Here is a 13,681-nt window from a genome sequence, read left to right as displayed (position 1 = left end):
GCTTTGGGATTGGCTGGGGAAGGAGGTACCCCGAAACTGGGCTTGCTCCAGAGAACCTTCGGGTCCAGGGGCCAATGAGCTCACTTTGGAGCTGGGAGTGGAAAGGACCCTGAATGCCCATTGGCACATGCCCTGGCCCTTGAGATTTGTGACTTAGCACAGGGCCTCTGACCCATAGAGAAGTTCAAGGCAAACCACATATTCCCAAGCTTTGATTGCTCCTATAATGAGTAAATGCCAGGATAAAATAAGCACATGGCCTGGGGCCTGGCCAATCGCAGACTCCCCACAAGCAGTTGCTATTTTTATTGACAGGAAGCCAGAGAATCAGCTAGGAAGGATGGTGACAGATCAGGAACAGCTCTCCCTTGGAGCCCACCTAAACAGCACCTAGGATCCCCATGGTGGGAGAGGAGGGAAGGGAGGACATTTCCTGGCCTCTGCTGCTTGGGGGCCTCACATAAATTAAGTTGGCATTCGCCCCATTTTACATATGGAGAAACAGAGGCTCAGGGGAAAAAATGAAAGAACTTGCCCAAGGCAGGAAGTGGTAGTCAATCCAGTCCTCTTGGCTTAAGCCCAGGACTTTGGCCCAGTGCCACAGGGCCCTCGGCCAGGGGTTCTAGACCCAGGGGAGGTCCCAGGACTGCCATTGAAAGCCATTTCTTTGGTGTGCGTGTGTATGGTTCCCAAATATTTGCCAAGACTTCAGCAATTGAGAAGCTGGGGCTGGAAGGGGCAAGGGAGCCACTGTAGAAACTTAGGACAAGCCCTTCTACAAAATTTTGGAGAACAGGGTGGAACTTACAATGGTGACTTCCAAAGGCTCTGCCCCCAAGAGGGTGCATGACTGGCATCTGTGTGGACCCTCTCCGTGAGGGACCTGGCTGGACCAAGAGGCGGGATGCCCAGGTCAGTGCTGACAGCCAGGCAGATGACAGCCGAGGTCGAGTTCAATGGCGGAGGAGAGTCCTCACCCACCCAGGCATTCCCAGGCTGGGACAGCAGAGGCTGAGAGCTCTCGCCGCCCTGGTCCTCCCAAAAGAGAGGCCAAAAGTGCTCAGTGAGGATGACATAGGAATTGTGAAACCACGGGGGAGGGGGGGGGGACTGTCCCACAAAGAAGTCCAGTCCCCAGGGCTTCCTAGGAGATCAGAGGTAAGGCTCACTTTTCAATTACAGGACTTCCTTCCAGCCATGAACATGATCCCAAACCTCCAGGCTCCTGAGCCCCCTCAGACACCTGCCACACAGGAATCGCCTGGAGATGGGGCCCCAAAGATCCTGCGGAGCGATCCCTCGCATTGCAGCCAAACCCTTTCTAGGAACAGCCTCTCAAAGCCCCGAATAACAAGGGACTTGGGCTGTGCTTTGGCTGAGCCTCCCAGGACACCCTGCTTGGGGCAGGTGTTGGTGCATGCGTGGTGGGCTCTGGCTGGTACCTCTCCAGAGGCTCCGTCCACAGTCAAGTCACAGATCTCCCTGCTGGGTTGGAAACTACAGTCATCTACATGCTGCCAGAGAGAGATGATCTGAGGGTCCCCAGTGTCAGGAGTGGTGTTGGGACAAATAGGGATGGTACATGAGGGGTCACGGAAAAGGAGTATGGGGAGAATGATGGGAGGACAAGGTCTGGGGGCCAAGTAGCTGCATGGGAAGTGGGGGAGGGGTGGTTTGCTGTGTGGCGCATCCCAGCTCTGGTTTCTCTGAAGGCAGGAGAGAGCGCTGATGGAACTGGGGATGAGGGCTGGGCCTGAGGCATTGCCAGGGCGATGAGGGCCCAGGCCCCCCGCCGCCCCCTGTTGCCTCCTTGAACCATTCCTCTCATGCCCGGGTGACGAGGCCTCCTCAGATTTCCAGGCCACTCTCCCTTGTCCGGCATCCTAGCCCCTCCTCCTCCAGGCCAGCCCAGCCCCCCACAGGGTGGTGGGTTTGCTGCTGGGAGACAGAGCAGCTGCTTGAACCCTGCCTCGGTCCACGAGGGGGGGAAATGACCCATCTTTCTAGGGAGGGCTGGAGCTCCTGCAAACCTCTGGCCCCTACCCCAGGGCCTGTGGGGGTAGGGGGTAGCTGGGATTGCTGCTCCAAGGTCAGCCCCCAGGCTGGTTCTGGCTCCTCCCTCACTCCGCCAACATTCTGCCTGCCCTCGGTTGGTACTAAAAACCATGTTCCTTCTGCCCCTCATGTGCCAGACACATACTCAGACCACCTCTGATGAGAGAACTAAGTGACCACAGTGTACAGATGGGGAAGTAGAGGCCAGAGAAGGTGAGGGGCTTCCTAAAATGTCCCCTCCCCCACCCGCCCTCCTGCCTCCTCCCCAAACACACAGCTTTCCCGTTTAAGTCTTCTTAGGCTCGTCCTTTGGGAGTGGGTGCCGGAGAGGAGGCTGGAGATCTCTAGCCACCCTAGTCAGTGGCCTTGAGCTTCAGAAGGATAGGGGTTCCCTCCCTGCCCTCCCTCCCCTCCCCCATCCTCAGACATTCCAACAACCCTTCAATTAGGCTTCATTTTTGTCAGTTTACAAAACGCATTCATACCCATTTTTGTCTCTGATTCTGAACATTGGCCCTGTTTTGCACTTGGGGAAACTGAGGAGCAAGAGATGGCTTCATTTTTCAAGGCTATTCAGAGGAGCAGGGACCACAGCCCCACCCTAATCTAAGATGAAAACTACATCAGCTGGACATGGCCAGGCTTTGGCAGAGGCCTCAGGCTCCTATGGCTTTGTGAGGATTGCCAGTTACGTGGCCACCAAGAGCACTGCCACACACTCCCGACTTCAGGGATGATCCTGGATGAAAGGCCCAGGGGACAGCCTACAGGTGGAAAAGGAGCCCTGGGGACGGAAGAAAATGCCAGGTCAGCCTCCGTCCTTGACCTTGAGTCCACCCCCCAGGCCACCCCTTAGCAGCCTCTCTCCAGCCTTTAGGGTCTTCAAGCATGTCCACCTGCAGGGAATCTGGTTGTTCCTCTGCCTCAGTTTGTGTGTCGCCCACAGGCAGGGGGGGGGGTGGGGGTGGGGTGACCTGGCCATGCTGCCCACAGCTCTGATTCTGGCAAAAGTGCCCCATTCTACATGCTCCAAAGGCTGCCTCCTCTCTCTCCCTCTCACCTTCTCCTTTTTTCCATCTCCTTTAAGTTTCTTACTCCCACCCCTCTTCTGCTAAGTCCAGAACAACTACGCCTCTGAGAGAGCTATGGGAGAGAGAAAGTGAAACGTTCAGAGGACTTAGAAGTCCCACATCCATTGCTCAGGAAATGCTGAAAGCATCTCTCCTCCCCCATCTCCTTCCCGTCTGGTTTCTTACTTTTCTCGTTACTTTATTCTCTTCCTCCAGCTCTTGAGGGCACTTGTGACACAGATGCTGGGGGGCCTTATCTCCTGATGGCAGATACTGATCCCCAAAGCCCCCTGCTCTCATGAGCATGCGAGCCTGTGCACACCCATCCCCCATCCCCCACCTCCGCCCCCAAACACACACCTACATCTCTAAGCCCTTCAAATGGAACCAGGTGCTTGGCTTCCTGGAGAAAGCAGGCAAGGCTGGTCCCCTCCCAGCCAGCATCCTCCCCTGGGCAGCCCCCCTTTTCCTTCTTTTGCAAAGCAGCAAAGGGTAAGCCCCAGCTGTGGAGAGGCAGCCCGAGATTTGGGGCAGATTTGGGGTGAGGTCTGGGTCTGGTGGGTGGAGGGAAGTGGAGCTTTGTGTTGCCAGAGAAGGGAGGTCGGGGCCCAGCTCCCCTGCATCTGTGCCTGGTGGCAGCCGGCCAGACTGTGGAGTGAGGCGCTGCCTGCAGCCTCCCAGGGAAATGTGATTTCCCCTTGAGTGAAGCGGACTGTGCAGTGTGGAAATTGGCTCTTTTCTGAGCGAGTGGCGGCTGTTCTGGAGTTGGGGCGGGCTGGGGCCCGCGGGAGGCCGCGCTGGCCCCCGGAGTGAGCCGGGAGCAGCCATGTGCTGAGAACTCATTAGGGATAAATCAAACTAGTACCAGCGTGAAGCCAACACCCCCCCCCCAACACCGCACCTCCTGGTCCCCCCTTCCTCTGAGACCCCCCCTCCCTCTCCCTGCAGCCAAGTCATCCTTCCCTGTGCAACGGGAGCCCAAGCCCACACGCATGCACACAATCACACACACAGCCCCTCCTGCTGCCCCAACTCCAGGGGCTGGCCTGGAATGAGAGACGCATGTGTGTACAAATAAATCTTGTTTGTTTGATATGCGTTTGCTTTTTACAGGGAAGGGGAGGTGAAGCTGGATACTAACAATCTTGGCCTAGGAACTCACATTCCCTCCACCCTAACCTTCCATTGCCATGGAGACTGCCTTTTCACTACATCAGTGCCCCTATAGCCACCCTGCCCCACCTGCGAGAGGAGTGCACCCTGGGAGGCCCAGCCCAGAGCATCCCCAAGTGGCTCCTATGGCCCAGTCTACGGGCACGCCACCCCGCCCCCACCTCCGCAGGGGACTTCACTGAAGCAGGCAAGACATTGTCCCTGCACAGATGAGCTTGGTCTGTATGGAAAATCATGTCCCCACCAAAAGGAAGAAGGAAAAGAAAGAGAAGAAAGTTAAGAAAGAAGGAAGGGGTTTAAGTTCCTGTTGCAGCTTAGTGGGTTAAGAACCCGACTAGTATCTATGAGGATACAGCTTCAATCCCTGGCTCCACTCAGTGGGTTAAGGATCTAGTGTTGCTCTGGCTGTGGTGCAGGTTGGCAGCTGCACCTCTGTTTCAGCCCCTAGGCTGGGGACTTCCATATGCTCCAGATGCTGCCCTAAAAAGGAAAAGAAGAAGAAGATCAAAAGAATGTGACTATTACAATGGCAGAGTCCAAGCATAGCTAAGCATAACTCTGAAATAGCTATTTATTGAGCATGTGGGGTCAGGGATGGGGCAGTGGCCATTAGTTGAGTTATAAGAGAAGCGTTTGGAGTTCCTGTTATGGCTGAGCACTAATGAATCTGACAAGTATCAGTGAGGATGCAGATTCCATCCCTGGCCTCACTCAGTGGGTTACGGATCCTGCATTGCTGTGAGCTGTGGTGTGGGTGGCAGACGAGGCTAGGATTTGGCATTGCTGTGGCTTGGGACTGTGGTGTAGGCTGGCAGCTGCAGCTCTGATTTGACCCCTAGCCTGGAAACTTCCATATTCCACAGGTGCAGCAGAAACAAACAAACAAACAAAACAAAACAAAGCAAAAGAGAGAGAGAAAGAAAAGAAAAAAGAAGGAAGGGGCTTAAGACCTTTTGTTCTCAATGAGGTTTTCCCTGTTGAAAGTGCAGCCAAGCCCTCCACAGGACCACCCTCTCTGCCGATGAGGAGGAAGAGGGCCTGTTCTTCTGGGGGCTAAGTTTGAGAGCGTTAGTGGAGCTGTTGCGGTCATAATAGCACCCGAGTTGTCCTCTGACCCCTCCTTGGAGACAGTAGCCAGTGCTGTTGTGTTGCTCAAGAGCCCAGGCCCGGTATGGGACTGTGTCCTTGCCTGTCACCTCCCCATCTGCCACCCCAGGGAACTCCTCAGCTTCCTCGGCTGTAAAATGAACAGCTCAGGCCAGAACGAAGTCTGGCCCTAACATCAATAGTCCCCTGGCTCAGTGAAGCCATTATGGGACTCATCTGACTGGTTCAGGTATGATGCCCTCTTTCCCCCGAATTCCCAGGTAACTTTCCATTAGGCAAACACTGCATTTCCATATGTGGAATCTGGTTGCTGTTTGGGGTGGGGATGGGGTGGCTTCTGGTGCCCCACCCACCTGCCCAGGGCACTAGGGTCCTGCCTCCCCTCCGGCTGGACTAAAGCCAGGCTTGTAAAGGATTTCAGGCAGGGGCATAAACCCGAGTGAAATGAATTAGCCACAGTTAAAATAGGCAAAGGCAAAGAACTCACATTCATTGATGAATTTACTCATTGGGAAGTAGTTCATGCAACACCTACTTTGTGCCAGACCCTGCCAAAGGCACCTAGAAGGAAACAAGATGCACCCAATGGGATCACACCACCACTGTTGCCACCCAAAATAACAACACAACCCCTCAGCGCTTAGAAATGGGATGCTCATTAAAATTGCTGTAGAGTAAGATGGAAAAGAGATAAAGGCCAAAGAAGAGATATAAAGTGCTGTCTGGTTTCAGGTGGTTTCTGCAAAATCCCTCATGTCCCCCTATCCCCAAGCCCTTCTCAGGCATCCATTGCTTCGCCAAGTTGCAAACTCTAGGAACATCAAGTGCAAACCCTAAACCTCAGGCCTAAGAGTCAGACTCCTTTTCCTGGAAAAGGACTAGTGTCCTGAGCTTCTGCCTGACACAGAAGGTGTCAGGCAAAAGGATTCACAATATAAGCACCCTTTCCTAAACCCCCTTTCACCCCACTGCAGCCACTCACTGCTGGCCTGGTCCCTGCCGAGCTGACTGGACCAAAGCCTGGGTCTTGCTCTGAGCTGCATCTTTGTTCCTACAGGGGACCAGTGAGGGGGTGTGTGTTCAAAATAAACCACAAGCTCCCTTCCCTGCAGTCTTGGCTGGCCCCCGTCTCACCATCTCAATAACCCCTTGAGCCTAGCTCCCTGACCGCAGGTCCAAGGACAGAGGGAAGAAGGCGGAAGAGGTTCCTGGGTGGAGAGGGTGGGGGGAGAAGCCCAGGAGGGGAGGCAGGTGAAAGGAACATGGGGCGGAGAAGCCACTCGGCTGTGGGCCCCACATCTCCATCTCTTGTGTTCTTCCTCCCCACAAGCTCCAGCTCAGGGTGGTGACAGTGACATGGGCCTTGGGGACAGGCCTCCATCATCTCTCTACCCATGCACATTTCCATCAAGCTCTACTTGGGGGATGGAGGCAGAGGCCTTTAGAGGCTGAAAAGCACTGGTGGCAGGGGAGGGGGAGCAGGTGCCTTCTCCCAGCAGTCAGTCTGGGTGGGGGTAGGCTGAGACCCTGGCCGGGGCTTGGAGCCCATCTGAGCATGTCGCCTGCTAAGGAGGAGTGGAGGCGGGGGAGGGGAGGGCGGGGAGGTGAATAAATAATAGGAAATAAAACTTCATGAAGCAGAAAATAAAAGGCAGATTATACAGATGTGGCAATTTGAAGGATCATTGCCTCTGTCCTCTTTTTAACTGCTGCATCTGGAGTTTTGAAGCCGTTTATCCCCTCCCTCCCTCTGCCAGGTCCCTGCCTGGCTGGAGGCCCCCACGGGGCCAAGGCACGGGTGCAACGCCACCTCAAACACTCAGCTGGTGGCGTTTCCTAGCGCCTACGCGCTGCTGCCCAGCCTGGGACAGGCCAGCGGGGCTGGGGCACTGGGGGAAAAGCTAGAAGGGTGGGCCAGGTGTCTGGGGACAAAGCTTTGAGTGAGGTGTGGCTGCGGCTACCTGTGCAGGGAAAGGTAGTGTCGGTAAGACAGCAGAGTGTGGGTGGGGACAGGTTGGTTATGGAGAGTATGGTGGCGTGGAGGTAATAGACAGGAACCGGGATGGTTGGGAACAGGGTGGTAATTTGGGTGGAGCCCAAGGAAGGGTACCCCTTGCCCAAAGGTGATTTGGATGAGGTTTGGCTAGAGGGTGAGGCCTGCAGCGCTGTCTTCATGCTGGCAGCTTCTTCTTGTCTTCATCAAAATTCATTTGTTAAGCCTCCATTGGACACCATGCCAGGTGCTATTATAAACAGACATGGTCCCTGCCCTTAAGGAATTTCCAACCTAGGACACACACAGGCTGACATTTTGTTTATTTTATTTTAAATATTAATGTATTCCTCACCTCATTCCAGAGAGGATTTGAGACAGCTCACAGGAAATGCCTGCGATAAATTAGTCAAATAGATATCAGAAATAAAGCATCAGGATAGCAGAAAATACATCATGGGTGGCATAGTGTATCCTGAGCGGCTGCAGCTAAGCTGTCAGTCCCCCTGGAGTTTCTTGGTGGCCAGGTGAAAGTGCTGTCACGGTCACTTACCAGGCCTCATGTGCTCAACGAGGGAGTCAGAGCCTCTCTGAGTAGGTACTTCCTCCCCATCCTGTCCGTGTCACACTGGAGGGGAACAAAGAAATCAGAAAACCAGAAGCTTCTACCTGACACACAAGGTGAGGCAAAGCCCCACCTGGCTCAAATCTCCTCATAATCCTGGTGTGTTGTCTTTCAAAGCAATGAACCACCTGTCACAGAACCATTAATAGAAATGCGAGAGTCCAAGGAGTCCCGTTGTGGCTCAGCGAGTTAAGAACCTGACTAATATCCACGAGGATGCAGGTTTGATCCCCTGGGCCTCCTTCAGTGGGTTAAGGATCCAGTGTTGCTGTGAGCTATGGTGTAGGTCGCAGACGCAGCTCAGATCCTGCGTTGTTGTGGCTATGGTGTAGGCCAGTAGCTGCAGCTCCAATTCCACCCTTGCCTGGGAACCCCCATATGCTGCAGGTGTGGCCCTAAAAAAAAAAAAAAGAAGGAGGAGGAGGATGGGGTGGGGGGAGGCAGAAAGAAAGAAAAAAAGAAAGAGAAAGGAAGAAAAAGAAAAAAGAAAGGAAGGAAGGGAGAAAGAAAAGAAAGAAAGAAAGAAAGAAAGAAAGAAAGAAAGAAAGAAAGAAAGAAAGAAAGAAAGAAAGAAAGAAAGAAAGAAAGGAAGGAAGGAAGGAAGGAAGGAAGGAAGGAAGGAAGGGAGGGAGAAAGGAAGGGAGAAAGGAAGGGAGAAAGGAAGGAAGGGAGAAACAAACAAACAAGCAGGGGAGTCCACCAGGGATGGGTTTTAGGGGAGAGGACACAGTTCAGTCTCACGTGTAAGAGTAACATCTGTACAGCAAGGTACCATTTCCAGGAGGGTTTACTGAGGGGCCAGGTTCTACAGACAGAACTTCAGGTCTGAAATTCAGAGCCAAGATCAGGGCTGAAAGCTTAGATGGGGAGTCTTTTCCTGGAAGCTATCCTGATGGCCTGCCCTGAGCCAGGAGCCATCTCTGAGGCTCCACCTTAGGAGAAGGCTGAGTTCAGGACTTGGGGGAGCAAGCAGAAGAAAGACGGAAAAAGATCATGCAAGAAAGGAGAAGAAGACCCCAGAGGCGTGGAGGACAGGCAGCCCCGGGAAGATCAAGTTTTGAGATTTACATTTTTCGCAGCCAGGCGTCAGACCCTGGACAAGTCCCTGGGTTACAATGGAAATCAACTGGCCTGTTCCCACTCTTGGGAGGTTTATGTGCTACTGGGAGCAGAGAAATGGGAAAGAAGAAAAGGGGAGGGGGGAATGTAGAAAGGTAGGCTTTGATGTGATAGAGAATAACTGCCAATGGGGAGGAACCAAGGAAGGCTTCATGGAGGAGGTGACATGTGGCTGGCAGTGGGTCTCCCCCTGCGCCGGCCTGCCACTCAGAATTTCTCAGCAGCTGATCCCAGTCCCCACCCTTCGGGTGACACTGCTTCCACACCCCACCCCCTGTGATTACCTTAAGCCCCTAGTGATTGGCTCAGAGGTGGGCACCCAGCCCAAGAGATCCTACTCTGGGCTTGGCTCTGAAGGTTTCCACAAGCAGGTATTCTCTGTGCACAAGGTCTGTGCCAAGAAGAGGGCGTTATGGGGGTTCCTGGGGCCACCCTGATATCACGAGGTGCCTGTCTCCTTAGCCTGGGAGATGGAACCCAGAAGAGCAAGAGAGAAGCTTGGGCCTCCGGCTCAGCCTGAAGCCCCAGACTCAGCCTCACCTAACCTGGACACAGCATCCAGTCATTGGAAGTCAGTCAATGTTCTTTTCTGCTAAAGCCCATGAGAGTGGACATCTGCTACTTGCAAGGTCGAGGCAGAGGGAGAGCTGAGCTCAGAGGCCCAGGCTCAGGGCAGACCTACACCAGAGCCCAGAGGAAAGGAGGGTGCTGAGGAAGGCCGGCCAGCCGGCCTTCCTTCTGTGCCAGGCATTGTTCTGAGATGTTTACATGCATAACTTCATTTAATCCTCCCCAGGACCTTCTCAGGTAAGCAGAGTCATATGTCCCTCTTTTTTTTGTCTTTTTAGAGCCGCACCCATGGCATGTGGAGGTTCTCAGGTTAGAAGTCGAATCGGAGCTGCAGCTGCCAGCCTACACCACAGCCTAACAGCAACGCTGGTTAGGGTGGAGACAAGGTCAGTCTAGGCCTGTGAGGTCTGATCTGTTCCACGCTCCAGGATTGGGACTGGGGGCTCATTCATATTTTGCCTTTGTAGGTTCCCTGGGACAATTCTGGGCGGGGGGTGGGGGGTGGGTGAGCGCTAGACCCTTCCACAGTAGGCTCTGGAAACTTTTCCTCTCCATCTGCAGAAAGATGTAAAGTCTCAATCCTTTGCCTGGCAGAGACCTCTCCAGAGAGTGGGTGGCATGGCCTGAGACCAGGGGTCAAGGAAATGGAAAGGGTCGGTTCTGGTTACAGCACTTCAGGGTGTGCGGCAGGTACCCCAAGTTTCTGTTCTCCAGGAGCATAGCTGTTGCAGCTGGACAACGGGGCCTTGGAAGATTGGAAGATGCAAGGCCGCCCCCCGGTGGTCACATGTCATAACTGCAGCCCCACAACCCGCCTCCACCTCCAGGCCAGCCCAGGCCTGGGCAGCACTAGCCAGGGAGGCCATGAGATCACCTGGCTGTGCAGGCCTCATGTGCCCAGGTGAAAGGGAGGTGCCAGTTCCAGAAGAGCAGAGAAGCATGGAAGTGTCACACATATGCACACATGCAAACAAACCTCTGCCTTTTATTCTGGTTTTAGAAGCAGACAGGTCAGTGAGGTCAAATAACGCACTCACGGCCACTGAGCCTGTAAGCATCACTCCTGGGCCAAGTCACGTTCACCTGGCCCTAGGCATCCACTTCAATCAAATGAGTCAGGTGGACAATGTGTGGCTGTGTTAACTGCTGCCACACATCAGAGTCAACCAGGGAGCTTTAAAAACACCTATCGGTGCCCCTGACACAGACCTACTGTATCCAATCCCTGGGCGGGATTCAGCGTGGCTCCCAGTAAAATAAAATGTGCATCTATCTACACTGCTAGTTGGGAACCAGAGAGCAGGATGGCTATCTCCTGGAGGCCAGGGACAGCTCCATTTGTGTTTGAATCCCTTAGGCCTGGCCCATAAAAAGGAGTTAGTATCATTTGTGAAGTGAAAGAATGAACATATGAGTGGATGAATAAAGGATTCTGAGGGCCCCTCCAACTATAAGAGGAACAGTGCTCTCCACACATGCCCACAGCCACGAACACTTCCAGGAACTGCCTGACTCCCCCGCCTCCACCCCAACACACACCTCCTTCTTGGTTGGCTCGTATTTATTGCGCACCAATTGGGTGCATGGCCCAGCCCCGGGCCCTGGCCAGACCCCCCCCCCCCCGCCCCCCGCCTCGTGGCCCCCTAGGTGTTGTTCCAGGCCCCGGGGGCTGGTTATAAGCAAGGACTGGACGACAGGGCCAGCAAGCAGGCCCCTCTTGGCAGGCGGCCAGCTCACACACCTGGCTGAACAGAGACAATGGTGGTGGCTCCAGCGGCCCAGCCTCCTTCCCACAGGCAGAGCCTCAGGCCCACGAGTGTCCGGAAGCTCCCGCAGCAAACAGCCCACCTGGGAGGCAGCCAGAGGGAGCCCAGGGGACTTCCAGGGAGGGCAGCAGTGAAGGGCCCGGAAAGGTCCCCCACCCCACCTCCCCCCACCACGATGCACTTTCAGGGAAGGGAGCCAGCCTCCACCCACTCCTCACAGCTCTCTAGAGCCCCACGTGGATGCGTCACCACCTCCCACCCTCAGCCTCTCTAGGGTCTGAATCTGGAGAACCTCTTTCCCTGCTCTGGGGGAGGCAAAGGCCCCTAGTTCCAGGGCTCTCCACTGAGCTCTGCAGGCCTCCACTCAGGCTCTGAGGATCAGCCAGTGGCCATAGGGGGCGAGGCCTCTCATTTGCGCCCCACCCCCCCAACCCATGTAGGACCTGGGGAGGGGACATAAGGGGCTGGGCCACAGAGGCAGCCTCACTGAGCCCTCCTCTAACCTAGCTGCCCAGAAGCCTGTCCCCCCAGTAGGCGGGGCCTGGCTGGGGTTTCTTCTTACCCAGCAGGTCACCAGGTTCCCAGAGCCAGATCACTGTCAGGGCTGCAGTCCCCTAGCGTGATGGCCCAGAGGCTGCCGCCCCAACCTCTGTCCCGGAGGCCCCCGGGTCCTCATAGGCTGACTTTCTCAAACAATGCTCTGCTGCCCCCAGGCCCGGGAAAGGTGACCGCTGTGGATTCTGGAGGGACGGAAGGTGACACGGGACGAACTGCGGGAGCAGAGCCAGATCCTTGCCCTCCCTCCTCCCTCAGATCGGCCAGGGGCGGGGGCAGCAAAATTAGGCAAACTCCAGTGCAGATGGAGGACCATGGGGAAGCGTTGTTGTCCTTCAGGAGGAAGGGGCGGGGCCTCATCACCATCAGGGAGCCACTGAAACAAGGCTGTTCCTAAGGATTTCATTCCCAGTCCACTCCAGACCCAGGAGTCGGTGAGGTGGTACCAGCTTCACAGCTGATTGCGGTTCCGCTTGGGAATGATCTTTCGGTAGGTTCTGCGCTCTGAGATGTTGCGTTTGACCTTGGCTGTGGTGGGGGCCTCGTCCTGGTGCAGGGACGGGCTGGAGTGGGACTTCTTCAGGCTGGGCTTGGGCTCCTGAGTGCCGGCGGCCTCTCTCCCCAGCTGCTCCTCCCACAGGTCAAGGCTGTCCGCAGGGCAGCGCAGACGGGCCACCAGCAGTTCCACGTAAGTCTCGTAGCGGGTTTTCTGCAACACACAGGCCCCACCGCCTTAGCACCACCCTGGCTCCGGGTGGGCAGGAGGCTGGGACCCTGAGGGACAAACAGCTCCCATGTGTACGATGCTGTGGCTACAAAAACTTCTGCAGGAAGAGGGCGGCACCGATGGCTGGCATCTGCTTGAGCAACTGTCTCTGCAGAGACCCTGCCATTCTCTGGATGTACTACATTAACAGCTATTGGCCAGCTCTGTGCTAACAGCTATGCTGTGCACTGCTGTAACTAACACCTCTAGACCACCTTTCACCTCTGAGACACTAAAAGATCCATCGCCCACTAGGCCTGAGATCTGTGCTGTGCTGCACACAAACAGTGCGCATCTGTACGCAACTCTAATTGAGTCTGAATCGCATTTTAACAGTTGGCATCTGGAGAGCGTGTGGCTAACTACCCTCATCTGTTTAACACTCCTCAGGCCTCAGCACTTAGATACAGTTTCCAGTGTGTTTAGGGCTTCCCCACCTCCAGCCCACTGGATCCCCATCCCAGCCCTGGGAGGTTGGGCAGGTGTCAGTGCTCTGCTTTATAGAGAAGGAAATGAAGCCTGGTGAGGGCCAGGGCCTTGCTAAAGGTCCCAGCGGGTGGGGGGTGGGGGGGCTAGGGAGGGATTGCTGCAGGCAGAGCTGAGTCCTATTGGCCACACCCCAGGGGCCTCTGGGAAGTGACATGCCCACAGCCCTAGATCTAGCCAGAGCCATTAAGGCCGAAGGATGAGCTAGAAAGGGTGGGGGAGAGTAGCACCAGGGCCAGGGGCACAGCCAGGAGGTGACCTTGAGCTCACTTCTCCAGTCTTTGCCTCTGGATGGCCTCTGACTGCCTCTGTTCCCACACTGCCCCTTACCCACCTTCCTTGTGAATGTGGGCACAGGGTGGGGGTTGGGGGTGGAGGAAAAAAACATTTTGGCAT

General features: G+C 55.2%; 1 protein-coding gene across 4 annotated transcripts in view; it reads right to left on the bottom strand.

Moving 5' to 3' along the window:
• Positions 1–12,338: 12,338 nt before the first annotated feature.
• Positions 12,339–13,681, bottom strand: part of PSD4 (pleckstrin and Sec7 domain containing 4) — a 36,834-nt gene continuing 35,491 nt past the window's right edge. For 3 of the 4 annotated variants that reach the window (XM_047766163.1, XM_047766166.1, XM_047766164.1), the window contains exon 17: positions 12,339–12,742. In XM_047766163.1, the coding sequence (XP_047622119.1) occupies positions 12,485–12,742 (258 nt within the window). In that variant the 3' untranslated portion in view covers positions 12,339–12,484. The remainder of the gene's footprint in view (positions 12,743–13,681) is intronic. The other variant, XM_047766167.1, reaches the window with a different exon arrangement.

The sequence above is a fragment of the Phacochoerus africanus genome, unplaced genomic scaffold, assembly GCF_016906955.1.
Source record: "Phacochoerus africanus isolate WHEZ1 unplaced genomic scaffold, ROS_Pafr_v1 Scaffold_5, whole genome shotgun sequence".
Classification (NCBI taxonomy): domain Eukaryota; kingdom Metazoa; phylum Chordata; class Mammalia; order Artiodactyla; family Suidae; genus Phacochoerus; species Phacochoerus africanus.
The sequence above is the reverse complement of the archived record's forward strand: the minus strand, read 5'-3'. Positions and strand labels throughout refer to the sequence as shown.